This window comes from Passer montanus, unplaced genomic scaffold (assembly GCF_014805655.1).
Source record: "Passer montanus isolate IOZ18808 unplaced genomic scaffold, ASM1480565v1 scaffold2, whole genome shotgun sequence".
Lineage (NCBI taxonomy): Eukaryota > Metazoa > Chordata > Aves > Passeriformes > Passeridae > Passer > Passer montanus.
In genome coordinates this window covers 13,444,578-13,463,002 of record NW_024366591.1, presented here as the reverse complement: position 1 = coordinate 13,463,002, position 18,425 = coordinate 13,444,578, and the positions used below count along the sequence as shown (strand labels likewise).

General features: G+C 41.8%; 1 protein-coding gene across 7 annotated transcripts in view; it reads left to right on the top strand.

The window, feature by feature from the left end:
- GRM1 (glutamate metabotropic receptor 1) overlaps positions 1-13,900 on the top strand; it is a 183,429-nt gene extending 169,529 nt beyond the window's left edge. For 2 of the 7 annotated variants that reach the window (XM_039707562.1, XM_039707560.1), the window contains one exon: positions 10,151-10,289. Coding sequence is in view for 3 of the 7 variants with exons in the window: in XM_039707557.1 (XP_039563491.1) it covers positions 10,116-10,950 (835 nt within the window). In the remaining 4 variants the exon portion in view is untranslated. Of the gene's footprint in view, positions 1-10,115 lie in introns of all 7 variants that reach the window. The other 5 variants (XM_039707561.1, XM_039707559.1, XM_039707557.1 and 2 more) reach the window with 4 other exon arrangements.
- Positions 13,901-18,425: the final 4,525 nt, after the last annotated feature.

The following is an 18,425-nucleotide window of genomic DNA, read 5'->3' as shown; positions in this document are numbered from 1 at the left end:
ATTTGGTGGGATTTGCAAAAAACAGGGAAATCACAAAAAGGCACGTGTAAATAAAACCAGCAGGATTTGGCGTAGGAACAAACAGCATATCAAAATAACAGCAGTGAATCTTTTTTCTGTTGTGATTTCTGAAAGATGTTCAGATTCTGCATAGTTCTGCATTCAGCAAACAATAGTGAAGTTCAGCTCTTCAGAAACAAGAAGTACAAATACTGCCCCTCTCTGAGCAAACACAAACACGGTGCAGAAAACAAGCAAGCAAAAACAGAAAGACTTCACATCATTTCTTCCAGATCTGTGTTCATTTCCATCTGATAAGCAGCAGATGTGTAACAGTCTTGCTCCCTGCCCCAGGGAAGATTGTGCAGTGACTCGGTGGAAAGATGCCTGTGATCCACTGACACAGCATTTTGGGCAGTGGTGCTCACTGCAACCAGAGATGCTGTTGCACTGCTCTGAGTAGTGCAAAGCATTCTAGCTCTGTGTCTGTCTCTGAGAGTCTATGCAATTTGTGGGCATGTGGCAACGATGTTAATTCAATCCCACCTGCCTCTCTGATTTGCAGATCAGAAGAAACCCACAAAATGCATCATATATTTGGAGCAGTCCTGATGGCTTTATGGAGCTTGTGCAGCAAACAGATTTGGCACCCTGAAAGGCAAACTATGCACAGGCAGTGTAAGGAGCAGTACAAACTATTTATTTCTATATTCTAGTTAGAACAATTGCCTCTTTTTTCTGAACTGGAACAAGTGCTGCAGATTCTCAGGGCACAGATCACCAATTGTCTGTCTGGAAATTCAAATGGGAGTCCAAAGAGTCATACTATTAGGAGGCAAAAGCAAATGCAACAGCAAAACCTATTCAAAAAAGCACAAGCACAAGCTGTGAAACTCCTGAGCACAGGGAAAGCTGAACCTCCTGCTTTTTGCATGACTACGCTTGGGATATTTTTTTTCAGTTTTGAAAAAACATCCTTATCCGCATGAGCTCCTGAGAAACACCTCTGGTGGGACTCCAACCTGTCAATGGTTCTGCACATGCTTGTGGTAGCTGCCCAGATAAGAACAGCTTCAAGAAGCAGGGCAGTTTTTCAGATCTGCTGAGCATGAAGCTTGCTATTTTGGCTTCTCTGCCTGTCTCTGCCCCTCAGGCTTCCCTCTCCCGCCAGCCAGGGCTGATGTGTTCAGAGGCCTGGCAGAGCTGCACTGTGGCTCAGGGAAGGACACGTCCTCCATCTGCAGCCTGAGCTCCCTGTGGCCACATAGCCCAGTTTGAGCAGTAGACAATTGTCCATCCTATCACCAGCTGCCCATCACCACCATCTGGTCTCAAGCCTCAGTCTCATTCACCAGAACTCCAGCAGTCTGTAAGGCCAGAATTTCCTTAGGAGGCCCTGCTTCATCACCCCAATGTGCTAGAAATCACCACACATGCTATGGATTCCCTCAGCTCCCACCTACAAGCAAGGAGATGTAAACCTTGAAACTGTCTTGTATTTTGATGCATATAACACTTAGCATCATTTGTTTCACCAATCTTCATCTCCATTCTCTGTACAACGCTGGAGATGATTAGAAATGCAGAATCATCAAAATATAGAATCATAACATTTTATTACGATATTTAAAAAACCCAGAGGCATCAGTTTGGAGTTTCAGGGCTCTTTTCTTCTGAAGCTGCACATTTGTTACCATGGAAACTTTCGGATACACCCAAAAAACCCACAGGCTTTCCAGGCTGCTTTATCTACTGCAGCATATTAGGGAGAGCTGTACACTACAAACAAGGGGCCTCATGACTAAGCTTCCTGTGGCAACTTGGCTAAGTTTGCCACAGAGTTAAGCACTCAAAATGCTGGCATGTTAAGGCAAGTCTGATGGCTGTTTAAGCGCCGTTTAAACTGTTTTGAATTTATTTTATTCTTAAGTATACCAGAGAATTTGACAAGTTATTGTGGAAGAATGACCTCATTGACCACTACTCCTGCAAGAGTTGCACACTTTTCGGCAGGAAATACCCAGGGCAACAGGCTTTTTTTTTCACAAGGAATTGCTCCTTTTCTGATACAGCTATTAACTAGGAAATATTCTGGCTGTGCAGTATAATTTGGCCCTTTTTTAGCTTCATTTAGAGGTCTCAGTTGGGCATCTCTATGCCATGTGAAATACTTTTCAGCCTTGGTGCTAATGCCTTCGAGACGCTTGAAAAAAACCAGAATATATTTGGATATTTTAGTTGTATCTCATGCACACTGTCGTATGTCTCCAGTGTTTTATTATTGCTGTTCACTATACAGCTTTCAGCTTGTCAATATCTTTTTGGTAAAAAACATTTTGGCCCAAATAATTTTCCATCAGAACCACAGAGGATTACAGAAAGCAAGGAAAAACCTCCAACTGTCCTAATTACTATTAAACTGCATTCATAGGAAAGACCTACTGATCTCTGCACCATGGTGTGGTGCTTTTGAGTGGGGAATACAGAATTCACGGGCAATCTTTGTGGTTTTATTCTATTCAAAGTTCATTAATTAGTGTTTCTTATTCAACAGCAGCTCCATGGCATTTCTTTTGATGTAATGTTTTTTGAAGGTTATTGATCTTCACAGCCTCCCAGTCCTGCAGACTATTTTGCCTTAGTTGCACCCACATACATTTTTTTGTAAATGAACTTAGATCTAGCATTTTCTTTGTATGTTCCTAAGCTTTCCAGGTTCCTTTGCTCAAAACATTGTACTTTTCACTTTTCAGGTTCTATCGACTGTGCTCCCCTCTGAGCTTGTAAGAATAAATGCTTCAGCTCAGGCATTGGCATTGGCTGCACTGTCATAACATTTATTTGAATTTGCAGCATGAGGCACACCTTCAGATAACACAAATGAGCTTCTCCGTTGATAGCAGAGGACCTATGATGATTTACACCATGTTTTCCTATGCATTAACTTTATTATCCTTAAAAAAATTACCAAAATCATTCAGTAGGATGAATTCATTCTGAATATTCAGTGGGCTTTACTTGTTAATAAGAATGAAATAAACAGATTCAAAAGCTATTCACTACTAAGAGCACTTTTAAATTTCACTTTGATTTGCAGGTTTCTCTTCTTCATTTCTTGAGCAGTAGATGAATTTTCTTTCTGTATCTGACAAATTGTTTATTATCCTGAATTGTTTATTATCCTGAACTTTGTATTATCTATTAGATGGTTTTCTCAAAGCAACACTTTAGTAGTTATTTGATTTTTTTTCAAAACACCTAATGAACACACAGGTGAAGCAAATTTTTCCACTAAATTGGTTGACTAAAATATAGCACAGCTTCTGTATTTCAGATGAGACTACAAATTTCTAGTAGTAATTATCATGAGTAGTCAGACCTTCACACACATTATCAGTGTAATATCCTATCACCTCTGTTGGGCTAGGTAGATTTGTGATATATGCTGAAGTTGTGGGGCTTCAACTACACTGAAGCAATGTACTGACCATTTCTCTCACTACCTCCCACTTTCCCCAAATTCACAGCTGTACAAAAGCACTTATGTACATAAAAATTATTGTTATGTCTCAAAGTGAATAAATCTGCTTATCTTGGGACACTTGGCTGTATCGGAGCTGTTGGATTTGGAACTAATTCCCTACCCCTAGGGCCAGATATGAGCTTAGCAGCAACCTGTTTCTATGGTGGCACAAATGTAAAGTGAGTGACCCCAGGCCTGGTTCCAGCTTGCCCCATCTGGGTGACCATAGCAGAGAGGTGAGTGGGCTGCCAACCTCTGATCCTGCCCAAGGGACTCATCCCAACCTGGAGCCCCTGTGGATGGAAACCAGGATCTCATCATGGGGTGCTCAGCCTAGCTACTGCTAGCCTAGCTACTCATAGCTACTGCATCCACATTACAGATTGTATAATATTAGGATTTCAATTTTAAAAAGAGAAAAATACCCCAATTATAAATATGGTCTATATATATTAGAAAGCCTATCTGTAACTCAGATAAAGTAATGCTTAACTTCTGCATTTGAGTAGCTTATGAAGGAAATTATTATGTTACATTTATTTTACATAAACCAGGCCAGACAGAGAGTTGGAAAGGCAGCTCTGGACTTGAGCTAACTCACAAAACCTCTAAGTATCATCAGGTTCTGCTCTGGCAAGACAGTATGACACCATTATGTTTTCCTATAATTTTTGTAGCAGTTTGCATCATACATTTAAAGCAGTGCTCTAATTCACATAGAATGTTGTATCCAGTGCCAGAGGCAATTTTATAAAAAAAAAAAAGAAAGAAAAAAGGACGGGGGGGAGGAAGGGAGGAGAGGAGCAACAAGGAAAAGTTAGTTAAGTAGTTTAAATTTCCAGAAACACAAGTGGGAGGTTAAACATTGTACCAATTTACAGCACAAACAAAAGCATTGGAGCCATGTTGTGAGAACAGTTTTAAGTTCCTCATGTCACCTAGATAGAGATTACAGTGTAAATGAGCTAAGGCTGAAATCAGTTTGTGATTCCTTTTTCATTTAGGTGATTTTATGAGGCAAAAATCCTGAGCATACACCAGATAGGGACTGTGGTCAATGACAAGTCCCTAGAACCAGGGTTGTAGAACTTAGTCTTGCAGGAACACGCAGACCAGCATGGCTTGCTTTGCTAATGAGCACCAGGGCTGGCTGTGGCAGCTCTGAGAGGAGCTGCTGCTCAGTGCAGGGAGGTATCACTACCCTGGATTAAAATTTGCTCACTCCCTTAATCACATTTCATGCCCCAGTGGCCTTATTGAAATGGAGACAATAAAGGAAAAGACTTTGGGGATACCAACAAAGCACCTGCAGTGTGCTGCAGTGCAGGTATTAGCCTTAAATTTTCAGCTTGTTAGCTTAGGCCCTGGGAGCCGTGAGGCAGCAGCGGGACAGAGCTTTAGGCAGGCTCATTACCAATTATGTGACTGCAGGATTGGAGAAAGTTTGTAGTTACTGACTGCCTCTCTGTGGGCAGGGCAGAAATTCCTCCACTGGCTTCCCTAGGATGGCATCCATCAGCAAGTGCTGTGTGGGGATGAGAAAGGTTTTGTCCAATGCACAGCTTTTGAACAGGGCATTTCTTTTGCTCTGTGTCCCACTGCCTCCAAATGCTGGTCACCTTTGTGTCAGTGCTCAGGGACAGCTCTGCATGTGCTAAACTCCAGAGCCAGCTGTCAGTGGCTGTAACTGGGCTCTCTGAAGGGAGGAGCAGCATTTGGTCACTGGGCAGTGCTTGACACTGACCTCTTCTGGCTGCTGATATGAGAGTTCAGGGTTTGTTTCAGACTTAATTTATTCTGACAAAGTTGATAGACTTCTCAGTTCACATTTTATGTTCATTCCTAAAATTTTACTTTCATAAGAGGCACTGCCAGGTTATCCCAGTGCTTCCTGCTGGCTGTGGGATTTCAGTTACTACAGGGACTACAAGGAGGTAGGTTGGGCCAAAGGATTGGGCTGGCAATGAAAGACAGGTATCATTTATTATTTCTCTCATAACCTCTTCCTCTGGTTAATTACCATTTTTGCTTAAAAAAACCCCACTAACAGCGTTATATATTAAATCTGTGCTCTGTGACCTAACACCACCAAGCTTGTTCAAATGACTGTATCACTCACCTCAGCAAGATTAAGAATCTTAATCAATTAATGTTCTTCCTCAGCTCATGGCCACTTGGAGAAGATAGCAGACCACCACTCTGGCATCCTGAAAGGACAAAACAGGGGATGAACTCTTAACAGATCTGTTTTATCAGAAAGGGCTCTTTCTCAAGCATTTTGCCTGACTGCATCTGAAGCCATTTTCCAACCTGTGGGTTCCTGGAGTTAACCTCATCAGAGCACATACTACTCAGCTTAACTATTTCATGTGCTATCAATTAGGGATTGTTATGCATAATATCTTCAAGGCTAAAAAAACCAAAAAAAATCAAACAACAAAAGAGACAAAGTTTCAGGCCCACAGGACTCCAAGGTGATTTAATTCTCTATGCTCTTGATCTCAGGTTATAACTTTGCTGGTAAAAGGATCAGAGAGTTGCACAGTCTAACCTACCTTACACCAATGCAACAATAATTTTTCACCTCAGAAGCATTCAGACTCTGAGATGTAAAGAAACCTTTTCTATACAACATCTAATATGTCATCTTCAGAATCCTGAAGTATGGAGAGAAGCCAACTGTTGTGGAGTACTCAGACTTGACACTGCTCCAAGGAAGTGAGATCCTCCAGGAACTGGCAAGAGCAGGACTGTTCCTGGCCTGAAACCGGACTTGGGTCCAGGGAACTCCTGGTCACAAGGAGGGACACGATTTTGGTCATATGGAGATACTTAACAATGAACAGTGAGCTGTATAACAAGTTATAGGCATGACCTACTGTTGGGCAGGCATTTTGAACCATTTTGAACGAGGTATTTTGAACCATAATCTTAGACTTGGGTGCATCAGATCTTTTAAAGAATTTCAGGAAGTAACTATTAGGATCTCAAGTTGTTTTCCATCTTATTTAGTGTCTATAACAAAGAAAGAAAGCTGAAAGTGCCCCAAAGTCATGCAGCAAGTATGTTACAAATATCAATGGATGTATCAGAAGCAAAATTTCAATTACCAAAAATAGAAAAAGCTCTGCTCATGAAACTAATAAAAACTCACACCAAAAATACATTTACTTCTATTTCCCCTAAAATACAAAATACATACATAAAGCTGTGGTGAAAATTGAGAAAAAGCATCTAAATTCAAAGTATGTTCTTACCTATAAACAAAAGAAAACCCACCCTATGTGCTGATAGGATATCCAGGAATCTGAATATGTAGACTAGATGGGAGGATTTGGAGAAATAGTTAAGTGGAGTGTTACACTGGGTATACCCAAGTACAAACCTTAAGATCCCTTGAGACTCCTAGTTCACATCTGTGCAGAAAGTCTGAAGTCTAAATGCTATGAGAAACTGACAGGAGAAAGGATAGAGTTAGAAAAGACAAATAAACACATGGTGGACATGAACTGGGTAATCATCCTACTGATAAAATGAAGAGCTACCACTTGGTGCCATCTCATCCCTGTGCAATTGAACATCAGGTTTTCAATACCCCAGCTGTGACCTGGCTTGGTACCCTCTCTTGCCTTTGTATGGAAAACCATCCCTTCTCCCATTATCCCAGGCAGATTATTTTGATCTTGACCTTCTCCAATGGATGTTTCCTTCAAAGAGGAGATGGAAATCACTTAGTGAGTGGTGAGCACACAGTCAGGATTGTCTTTGTTGCTTTGCACAAGTGAGACGACTCCTTCTCTCACTGAGACTCAGTTCAGGTTTGAGCTTTTCCAGACCCATCTTTGTTTTTGTCTAAATGTCAATTAATGATATTCAAGATGACTGCTCTTTATTCCAGCATAACAAGTGCTCTTCTTGCATTCTAATGATTAATTCTTCCTGAATGTGTCAAACTCAGTGTGACACCCTGCCAGCCATCCAGCAAGACAGAGCCCAGGTATTTCTATGGCAGCCTCAGGACTCCATCTCAAAATGTGACTCATTAACAGGCTAGCAGTGCCTGGACATAGCAAGAAGAACAAATAGAGGGAAAGAGCTAGAACAATAATCTGAGGCAAATAATCCATGGATCTTGTTAAATGGATTCCGCAGAGAACCACTGCAGCCCTAAATCTTTTTATCATGAGGCCACTGGGGCCATGAGCAGTAAGGTCTGGCAAGCTGAGGCAAGCAGGACCAGCTCTTCCTGAGGAGCAAGATGCTACCAGACAAATCTAGATGAAATAATTTGCTCACATTAGGACATTGCAGTCCCAGGACAGTTTAATTGTGGCCATTGACTTGAGACTATTGAGAGTGCTACAGAAGAAAGAAGTAAGAGCAGAATTTGAGAGTGAGGGAGAGGGAAATGAACTAAATAGGAGCAAGACTTGAAAACAGAGCTAGTGAGCTCCTTAAAATAGCTGTGCTTGCCTTTGATGTAAAATACAAAATCTTGGAAATAAAATGAGATAGAGAAGAAACAGATGGTGTAAGGAGGGATTCAAAAATGAGGTGATGCACCAGAACTAGATATGAAGAAATAAATGATGCAGAAGTGGACGTAGCACAACAGGCAGGAGATAATCATAGCATCTTTTTAGAAAAGCCCTTTGCAGTAACTGTAAGCTGCAGCATCAGCAAAATATGAGAGCACTTGACTTATTTTCCTCTCTACAAGAAGATACTTGTTTTGAAGTTAAAGTAGACCAAATGTGTTTCTGTGTGAAGAGTTTGTAGTTCTTGGCATGTTAAACATTACTTTAAAAAACTTTCACACCTAAGAGTTATACTCATTTGCTTATCTTTACAACACATAAAAAACAAAAAAAAAAAAAAAAAAAAGAAAGAAAAAGTCATACCATAGCTTATTTTATCAAAACAGAAATGGTTCTAAACCTTCATTCTTATATTTTCATTGATCACCATAATATAGACATTTCCTTCTTCAGTTGGGAAAATAGCTTTCTTATCTCTTAGGTTAAAGCTCTAAATCAAAACAGCTCCAGGTCCTACCAACTATATGCTTTGGGGAGTTATGAATTTTTTAGATTGGCCCTTTCATATGCCCCAGTTCCCACAGAGGTGGTGAGTCACAGGTCCTGCATTTGGAGTCTGGAGCTGGAGATGAGCTTCCCAGCTTGGATCCACCTAAAATCCTTTTTTTTTCTCCAGGAGTACTTACTGCTCGACAGAAAATGACACATTGTCATGTATATTTCTTTTCTGTTTTGACAGATTTACAACACTATATGTCTTGTACCAGTCTCTTCCAGCTATGACAAAGTCAGTCAATATGGGGGTTTTTTTATAAAATTCAAGTGGCAATTATTTACTCCTTAAAAAAGAGAACCATGAGAGTCTGAGCAAGGAAAGCAAAATGCTTAGAACAATACTGCAATACTGTAGGGGAAGCAATCTCCTCTGGAGTGTGCAGTAGCAGGAGGTGAGGCTGCTGTGCCAGCCTCCCCCTCACTTTGTCTCCCATCTGCATGGCAGTCTCAGGGTCTGAAATGTAATTCTTTGTTTGCTGCTGGCCCCTGAGGGACGAAACACTGAGATAAGGCTGCTTCGAATAAATCATCTCAGAATATTTCTCTGTCTCTGGTTTCCACCCAGATGATGTATTTTAGAATTTGCGAACCATCTCTACTGCCTGACCTGCAATTAAACAGTTGCTTGGTCCTCTAAAGCACTGCTCAGCTCCCTGTCCCACCAGCTGCTCACAAGCTGCCACTCAGCTGTGAGTGCCTCTCCCTTCAAGGCTACAGGGAAATGCAAAACTCCACAGCTCCTCAGCGTGGGACCGGACCCTCAGATCCTCACTCAGCCAAAGTGCCCAGTGTTTTGGTGGGACCCAGCCTGTATGAGGAGTCAGAGGCTTTGACTCACCATGGTCATGCTGCTGCTTGTTCGTCCTCCCACACAAACCAACTGTTTTCGGTCCCAGAATTTTAGCCTGGTTTGTAAATAACAGTCACCCGGGAAGAAGCGTGTTTACCTCCCACCTGATAGAGGCCCTGGGAGTCCTTCATTTCTCTGTTAGCTAATCTGTTTCTAAGGAAAAGAGGGAATAGAAGGGAAAGGAGGGGTTAGCAACAATTTATCTCTCTACCCAGTTTGCCAAAGGCTATGACTGTGGATTGTTTTTCTTCCAACAGCTTGAAAATATTTCCTAAAAGCTGCAAATTAGGCTTAATTAAATCTTTTTCTGTGACTTTTTTCCTGTGGTTTTTTCTTCCCCCTTGCAAAATGGTGAGCAAACCTAGATACCAAATGACAGCTCAAGTCCTGAAACCACAGGTGGCTCACCCAGAACCCTTCCCGCAGGCTAGCCTTTCCAGGTTGGCTGTAGGATGGATAACCAACATCACTTTTTGATGAAAATCATAGTGTTGTTTTCTCATGTAGTATTTCTGGGAGGACATTAAAAATTAGAGGGGGGAGGCTTACTAATGAGGCAAAGCAATCAGTATTTTTGTAGGCTTGTTTGTTATACTGCCCGTGTCTTTGTAATGTAAATGCAAATAAACCATCTTTATTTTATTCATAGTTCTAATGGAAAGTCTGTGTCATGGTCTGAACCAGGTGGAAGACAAGATCCAAAGGGGGAACATACGTGGCACAGACTCTCAGTGCATGTGAAGAACCAGGAGACAGGGTGCAATCAAACAGCGGTGATCAAGCCCCTCACTAAAGACTACCACGGCCAAAGTCTGACTTTTACCGACATCAGCACTAAGACTCTGTACAATGTGGAGGAAGAAGACAGAGAGCCCGTTCACCTCAACCAGTCCAGCAGTCCTTCCATGGTGGTGCACAGGCGGGTGGCCACGACCCCCCCGCTGCAGGCCACGGCGGAGGAAACCCAGCTCTTCTTGCCTGAGCAGTCCCCCAAGAGCCTGCCCCTGCAGCCGCAGTCTCTCATGGACCAGCTGCAAGGAGTGGTCAACAAGTTTGCCGCAGGCATCCCCGACTTCAACGCTGTCCTCCCCGCTCCCGGCCCAGGGAATGGCGTGCGGCCGCCCTGCCCGCCCCCGCCACCGCCGCAGCCGCCCCTGCAGCCTTTCCAGGCGGCTGCCTTCAGCCAGGAGCCCCTGTCTCCCCCGGCTGAGGAAGCCGAGAGTGAGAAGGTGAAGCTCATTCAGGGATACGTGTATGAAAAGAACACAGAGGAGGAGGACGAGGACGAGGAGCCGGCAACCAGCAAACTGACCCTAGAAGACTCTCCGGCGCTGACGCCCCCGTCCCCTTTCCGGGATTCGGTGGCTTCGGGCAGCTCCGTGCCCAGCTCCCCCGTGTCGGAGTCGGTGCTCTGCACACCCCCAGATGTGACCTACGCCTCTGTCATCCTGAGGGATTATAAGCAAAGCTCGTCCACCCTGTAGATGCTGCAAGAGACAAGACGGGAAGGACTTTGGCAGCTGCCCGTTGGGAGGACTTGCGGAGACAAGACTCCCAGGGCTGCGGGAGCGAGAGCAGAGAACAAAGTGACAAATGACAGGGCGAAAATTTCATCCTGCACTTAAATAACTAAAATCAAACAAAAAGAAAATAAAAAATACATTCTGAGGGCTCAAGATTCTCTATCTGTTAAAAATAAAAGTACTTTGGGAAAATGTTAGGAAACCATAACAAAGCACAAACTAAAGGAACAACTTCTATAGCAAAAAAAAAAATAAATTTAAAAGAATAAACACGCAGGAAAAAAAAAATCACACTTAGTCACACCCTTTCTTGGCAATGCTTGAAAAGGACTCTGGGAAGTGCGACCTGGAGAAGTCATTAGCACACCTCATGACTGCTGTCTGTCTGCTGTGGAAGTAACACACCTAGGAGCTGGAAGGGCAGAGTGTGGTGCAGGGGAACAAAGCTACTTGTATATGAGACATATATGCATACATATTTTTTTCCTGGTTTCTACAGGTAGTATAACTGTGGAACTTGACTTTGGGGAGAGGAGATGAGGTAATGTGAAAGCACATGGCTCTTACTGACTCCTATCTGAACGATTTGTTCTTCATACTAGGCTGCTTTTTGGGGGTTTTGGGCTTCTTTCAATGCTGATTGTGAACAGAGCAAGAAATATGATCAAGTTAAGACTCAAGAGGTTTCTGAAGAAAGCCTTGCCATAGTACTTGTAATATGATAAGGACTTAGAAAAACTGCCCTTTTGTATAAGGTTGCAAACCATGTGGCTAAACTGTTACACAACATTTCCTGTAGCAGAACAATATTTATTGACTATCTTTTCATAAAACAACGTATTTTGCCATGCCATTGCATCATTCCTTTGTGTTACTTTGGAATCAAATGCATTGAGAAATAGCTGTTTACTTAGAGCAACAACTGTTAGTCTGGAAGAAGGGCAATTCCACACTGGGGGCTACGGAGCCTCCAGGCCAGAGAGTGAGCGTACGTTTGTGTATCTGTATGCGTGGGTACGGTGTGTGTGAAGAGTAATGTCCAATAACTACCACTGGAAGATTGTCTTATATACTATGAATATTTTTATGTTTAAATCATGTTTTTATATCGCCTTGGTACAAATATTCGATAGATCTTTGAAGGTTTGTATGCTGTGCTGACACATCCTTTTTTTCATATACAAGCTGAGACAGTCATTACCCTTATAATAGGGTGCTTTGTTTTGCAGATATTTTATGAAGTAGACATATGATATTAATGACTAGTGCATTGAGAACTTACTATTTTACATGTTTTGCAGCAAGCGTGGCTAACCAGAAAAAAAAAATAGAAAAAAAAAGTCTGTTTTAGAACTCTTGCAGGTGAGAGACAGGAAAAGCAATCCAACTATTTCACTGCTTCAGATAATTTAAAATAAAATCATGTCAGGACAGGAAATTTCATCAGTGCTTAATGTGTGCATAAATTCGCAGGTTTTGTTATTGACAGTCCTTTTAAACCCTCTATGATGTTTAATTGCATGTGTTTTCCTTATGCTTTCACTTCTTGCATTTGATATACAATACAGCTTAAAGATCACTTCCAGGCAGCTGTAGTTCTGTCATTTATTTTTCTTCCTCCTCTATCTTTCATGTGTTTCCTAGAGATGGGCCTAATCCAAAGCTCCCTAATGACTGTCATGATAAAAGTCGAGGTGAAATTGCTGTGGCCTGAACTTAATTATAGTCATGATTACCCTATTTATAAATTTGCTTATTGTACATACACAGATCAGGATTTTAGCTGCTATCATCTTTGCTTGTGCTGCTGAATTCAGCTGAGGATGACAATCTTTCCCACAGATCCACACTTTATTTCAAAAAATATTTTAAAGGAATGTCTTCCTGTTAATCTAGTTGCAAACCTTGATTTTAACCATGCTTCTTTGGAATATTCTACCAGATTTTTTTCTGAATTAATCATAATTCTAGTATTTTTCTTTCTTTTCACTTGAATTTTAAGAAGTCCTGCTTGTTATCAATTCATCTCTGAAGATCAAAATCTCATAGTTTTTTCCTAATTATGCAGTGCTGGTTTTTGAATGTTTGGCTCATATTCAAAACCAGAGAGTCTTTTTGTTTCTCATCCTCTTTTCACAATATTTGCTCCTTTCAATATTACTTGTGGCCAATTGCAATCATCGTCCTGATGCGGAAAGAATGAAATGACTTTGCCCAAAGACAAGTTTTTGTCAGTATATTGATGTCTCTATAATGAATTGAAGGCACCTGAGGGTTAGTTGGTTGATTTTTTGTTCTGCTGGGGCTTTTAGGGGCATATTTTCTGTTGCTGTTTCTTTTATTTAAAATTCTGATTACTCCTCAAAGCAGCAAGAAAAATGCCGTATCTTCTTTGCTGATCACTGCACTGGCAATGAATTCTATCTTCTAATAATTGTAGTATAAGATCTGCTGTGCTGTTTCCAAAAACATACGTTGTCAGTAGCACGGAGCTGATACTAAGAAGCCAGTTTTTGAAGATCTGAGAGAGATAAGAAAAAGAAATACAGCAGATTTGTATAGACGAGGAGACGGCAATGTGGCAAGGTACTATGCTGTTTTCATATCTGTTTTGAACATATTAAGCACTGATTTTATTACTGCAATGTAATTATATCATGAGTAGGAGTTCTCTGAAATTCAGTATATTAGCTTTTAGTTTGTAATTGTTAAAACTGGAAACATACACATACGTAAATATATCTAAAGAGCAAGAACTCACCTTGTGTATGCAGCTGTATGAGCTACAAAGCTTTCTGTAGAAGTTCTTTCTTTTGCTCTGTCAAATGCTTGATGAAAACTGCCTTTTTGTCAAAATGATCTTGAAAATGCTGTAAAATAAATATTTTCTATTTATTATTTAAAAATAGAATGCCGCAATTTTTAATTTTTTGTTTCTTGAGTAGAAAATAATCACGTATAGTAATTGTTCCAGGGCTTTTCAGCATCATAAATATGAGATGGTGGGATATTTAAATGGAGGTAGGTATTGATTAAATTGTGTCATGAAAGTGAAATGGTCGAGGTTGGAGGATTTTTGCTTAGGTAAAAACCCGCAGATTCCTGGCTTCCTAATAAAATTCAGATCAACTGTAACTATGCATTCGGGCACACAAGTTGTAGAAAAGAATTCAATGGGAAATGACAGGAAATTTTGCTTCCCAAGGACATGGGAAAACACCAGCCCTTCTCTGAAAATTGTCTTTGAGATGTCTGCTTCTCCCATCAGGAAAACTGCAATATGCTTTCTTGACAGCTGTAAATGACAGGCATTGACCCACCCTGGCATTTTGTGCCCTACCTTTACTGCTTCTGGATACAGCAAAGCACTGGGACTCCTGACTCCTGCTCTGCAACTCACAAACACTGTGGCTTTTTGGTGTCTCCTGAACTGCTCTGTGCCTCAGCAAGATGCTTTTTTGGAGTGCTGCTGGGATTGTTAGAAACAAGTGGCACTAAACATAGAAAATCTAGATTATTTTGTCTTTGCACTTGTGAATAGGCTTGTGGCTCCTTTGTTTGGATCTGGCCTTGCAAGAGCCCATGTCTGAGGAGTCAGTCCACCTACAACTACTGCAATGCAGGAGTACAGACAGTGACATTTCATTCTGTGGTAAGTACCAAAAGTTTGGTCTCTTTGTTCATAGAGCTTTTCTTTTTCCTTATCCCTTTTTATTTTTGTTTTCAAAATCTTTTCTGTCTATGTGTTAGTAAAAGTTCTGCTGACCATGTGTATTCAATTGCAACAACATCCTCAGAGAAACACAGCACTCATCCCCAGATCACCCAGTGCAATGTTGCACAAGCTGCTGAAAAAAACCCCAAAACATCTAAAGCAATTTTTCACTGGCTAAATGGATGGCTGGACCAGAATCACAGAGCCGCAAAGCACATTTGAGATTTAATCTCCATCCTTCTGTCAAAGACAGAGTGTTGGCAGCTCCACCAGCCCATCCCATGCCTCTCTGCCCAAGCTCTGCTCAATAACATGGGTCTCCAGACTGGTGTCAGGTACACTTTGCATGGAGTAAATGGCTACCAAAAAAGGGCAGAAAAAGAAAATTTGGCCCCTGGGCTTGTTTTCATCACTCTTTAGACAAAAACAGGGGAGCAGCTTGCTAATATCTGTTCTACACAAGGTCTGAGTGACTTAAAAATGCTTCTTATATGGGAGTGGGAAAAGTGTGGGTTTGCAGATTGCATTGTTGTGGTCGTTTTTTTTCCCAAATAAATGAGTCACTAGACACTTGGCAAGTGTCTGTCTGCAAATCATTGGGAAGGAGAAGCAGACACTGTAGCCTATTTTTATCTGTGTAAGATTCCCAAAGGGATAATAACAAAAGAGAATATAAGAAATGCCACACTGCCAAGTGCATGGTAATACCACAGGCCCCATATCTGGACCTGGACTCAAATTTTGGCAAACCCTGCAAGCTCCCAAGCAGAGATGGTAGAAGAGGGCAGGAGTGGCTTGTTGTCATTTCCAGTACTACAGGTAAATTGTATCCTACTAAAATAAAAAGCAAGCTATTCTTTGCCTTTAATTCAACCTCCAGATCACACAAAATGGGACTGCTCCCCCAAGAGAGCAGGTCACTCTTTGGTACCAAGTAAGAGCATTTGTTTTCTGCTTGGTTTCACTGTGGGCGTAAGCAATGTATCTCTACAAAAGTAAAATCTCGTTGTGAGTTGTGGGTTTCCATAACCAAAAGGCCTCTAGGTAGGTGGAGAAGCAGCTGGCACAGATACCAGTGCAGACAGATAAAAGTTTAGGAGTGGTATGTATCTATGACATTTAATCCACCCACTTTATTTATTGCACACCGTGCAATGTGTAGGTGGCATGAGATCCATTCCCCCACCTACTCCACGGTATGGTGTGTGGGACTCCTACCTCCCCGTGCTGCTCTGAGGCTGAACCAGGAACAGATCTGCAAGACCTCCCTCCTGGAAAGATGGTGTTCCTGGAGGACTGGCTCAGGGCAGGCCAGTGTCTGGTCAGCTCCCTGTTTTCCTAACACGGGGTGTCTTTGCAATGCACTGAGTGTATTTTCCTTGCAAGCGTCACCTAGAGACGGGGAATTTCAGTGCTTTGGAATACCTCAAAATAAGTCAATAGTCTGCTGTTTCTCCAGCCGCCCTCCAACAGCCCATGGTGAGGTGTCTCCCACAGCTAAACACAGCCATAATCCAGGCTCTGAGGGTCCAGCACTCTCCAGGTGCCAGCAGCCCAATGCTGGTGGTGCAGGTACAGCCCCGAGCAGGTGCTTGGTGGGAGTTTCACGCTGTTGCTCCTGAGCTGCTGGCACTCAGAGGTCTGAGTGACAGTGAGGGCCTGCTGTGGCCTTCACTGCTCTCAATGACACCGGGAAAGAGATAGAGCAAAAGAAAGGCAACAACTTGCCTTGATCTCTCTCACAAGAAAGGCAGGCAGGACTGTGCCGTGGAGCCAGCAGTGTGTTCCTTCTGGCTCCTGACAAAGTCCTGACAGCTCCTGTGATTTGCATCTCAACAGACATAAGGAGCTGGCTCTTCATTCTTTAGCTAGTCTTGTTAGGTAACACTTCAATAGACAAACTGAAAAATTATCAAGGCAAAATGCTTAAATACCACGACTGGGAGTAATGTCTTTCATGGAAGCTGAATCTGAGCAACGTTTTCAAAAATGTATGGTATAGGAGTTTTTTAATATATCTTTTAGACTTGAAAATGCACTGACAAATCAATGCCATTTTATTTGGGGAGGGAGGCAAGAATGAGTGTGTTTTCCTGGGATGTGTTATACATGTTTTGTTTGAACACTTAAACAGAACAATTAAACTGTATTTTAATTTGGCAGGCACCTTGGTAATTATTCAGATTTTTTGCTGGTTTGTTTTGTGGTTTTTTGGAGGGGGGGGGGAGTTGGATTGATGTTTTTTCTTTTCTGTTTAAAAATAATGCCTAGAATACTTAGCAAGGTTATTAACTGTGCCAGGATTTTCATGGGCATCTGTGTGATGCTAATTTAGAAACCGAAGCCTCCAAGTGCCAAGATCCTCAATGTGTGTGAATCAGCGTTGAGTCCTGAATTATGTCATTTTCCTTGAGAAGCTGGCGGAGTACCTGTGCTGTTAACTTTTGAGTTTCTTCAAGACTCATTTCCCACCCCAAGCTCCATTCTGCAATTGTGAGGATGTTGTTCTTATCTCTGTTTTTGAAGCTGCTGTTGCTCATTGCTCTTATCATTTGATGCGATGCCTTTGAACCAGCCTTGGCACAATTACAGGGGGAGGTGCCCATCAGGCTGCAGCTCCCCAGCAGTGCCAAGAGATTTTCCTTCTGAGTTCTATTTCCCCTTTTGAGAGGTGGCTATGCTGCATGCCCTTCAGTGTGCTTTTTGTGCTTGGGTAATGTGGTTGTGGACTTTAAAAACAAGAAAATGAGAAAGTTTTGCCCTCCTGTTGTCCCTGACATCAGGATTTACCCAGATGTGTGTATCCAGTGCTCTTCTGGGGTAATCTGGCACAAATGCTGTTGGGCATCAATTTGGTGCATCACTGCATCACCCTCAGCTCTGACCCCAGTTCAGCTCTTGATTCTTTCCATGACTTCAGGATGTTCATCTACCCAAGGGTATTTCAAAGCTGCATAAGGGTTCCAGTTTACAATGGACAATTTACAAGTGAAAACTGGGCATAGAAATCCTTTAGATATGTTTAAAAACTCAGCTGGTCTTTCCTTTCAACTCAGGCCTGGACACAGGAGAAGGTTGTATAAATAAAAGAAGATTTTCACAGTCCTTTTATTCTCTTTCTCACCTTGATCTCAATGCCAGTTTATTCCTGCTCATTTTTACTCAGCCTCTTTTTATAGCATACATGGCATAGCTGTGGAAGTGGCACCATACAGTTCAATAATTTTGTCTTTGGCAATTTTCCTTATTTACAGTGATCACTGTTAAAGGAAGATTTGTGATGTCTGTGCAAGCTCATGGAATAAAAAAGCACACAATGAGAAGGAAAAACAGTCACATCAGCTGGGGCAAGCTTAGATGCTGCAGCCATAAAAATCATCAAATGAGACCAGAGTCCACAACATAGTTAACCCTCAGGAGGACAGAAATGCTGGCAGGTCTAAGGAGAACTAATTTTCCTAGCAAGACCCAAGCTTTGAGTCCCAGCTGCAGAATAACGCTGTGCTGTCAGATTGCAATACCACCATTTGCAAAGCACTCTGAGCCTTTTCCTTCTTAGTGCTGGGTTGTTTGTTTGTTTAAGATAGATAGATAAGATAGATATATAACCATCTTCAGTGATTGCTGTGCACAGACCTTTCCCCAGCACTTACAAAACATTCCAAACCTTTCTCTCCTTAATGCTGTTTTTAAGATAAGCTTCATTAGCTTCCATGCAAGG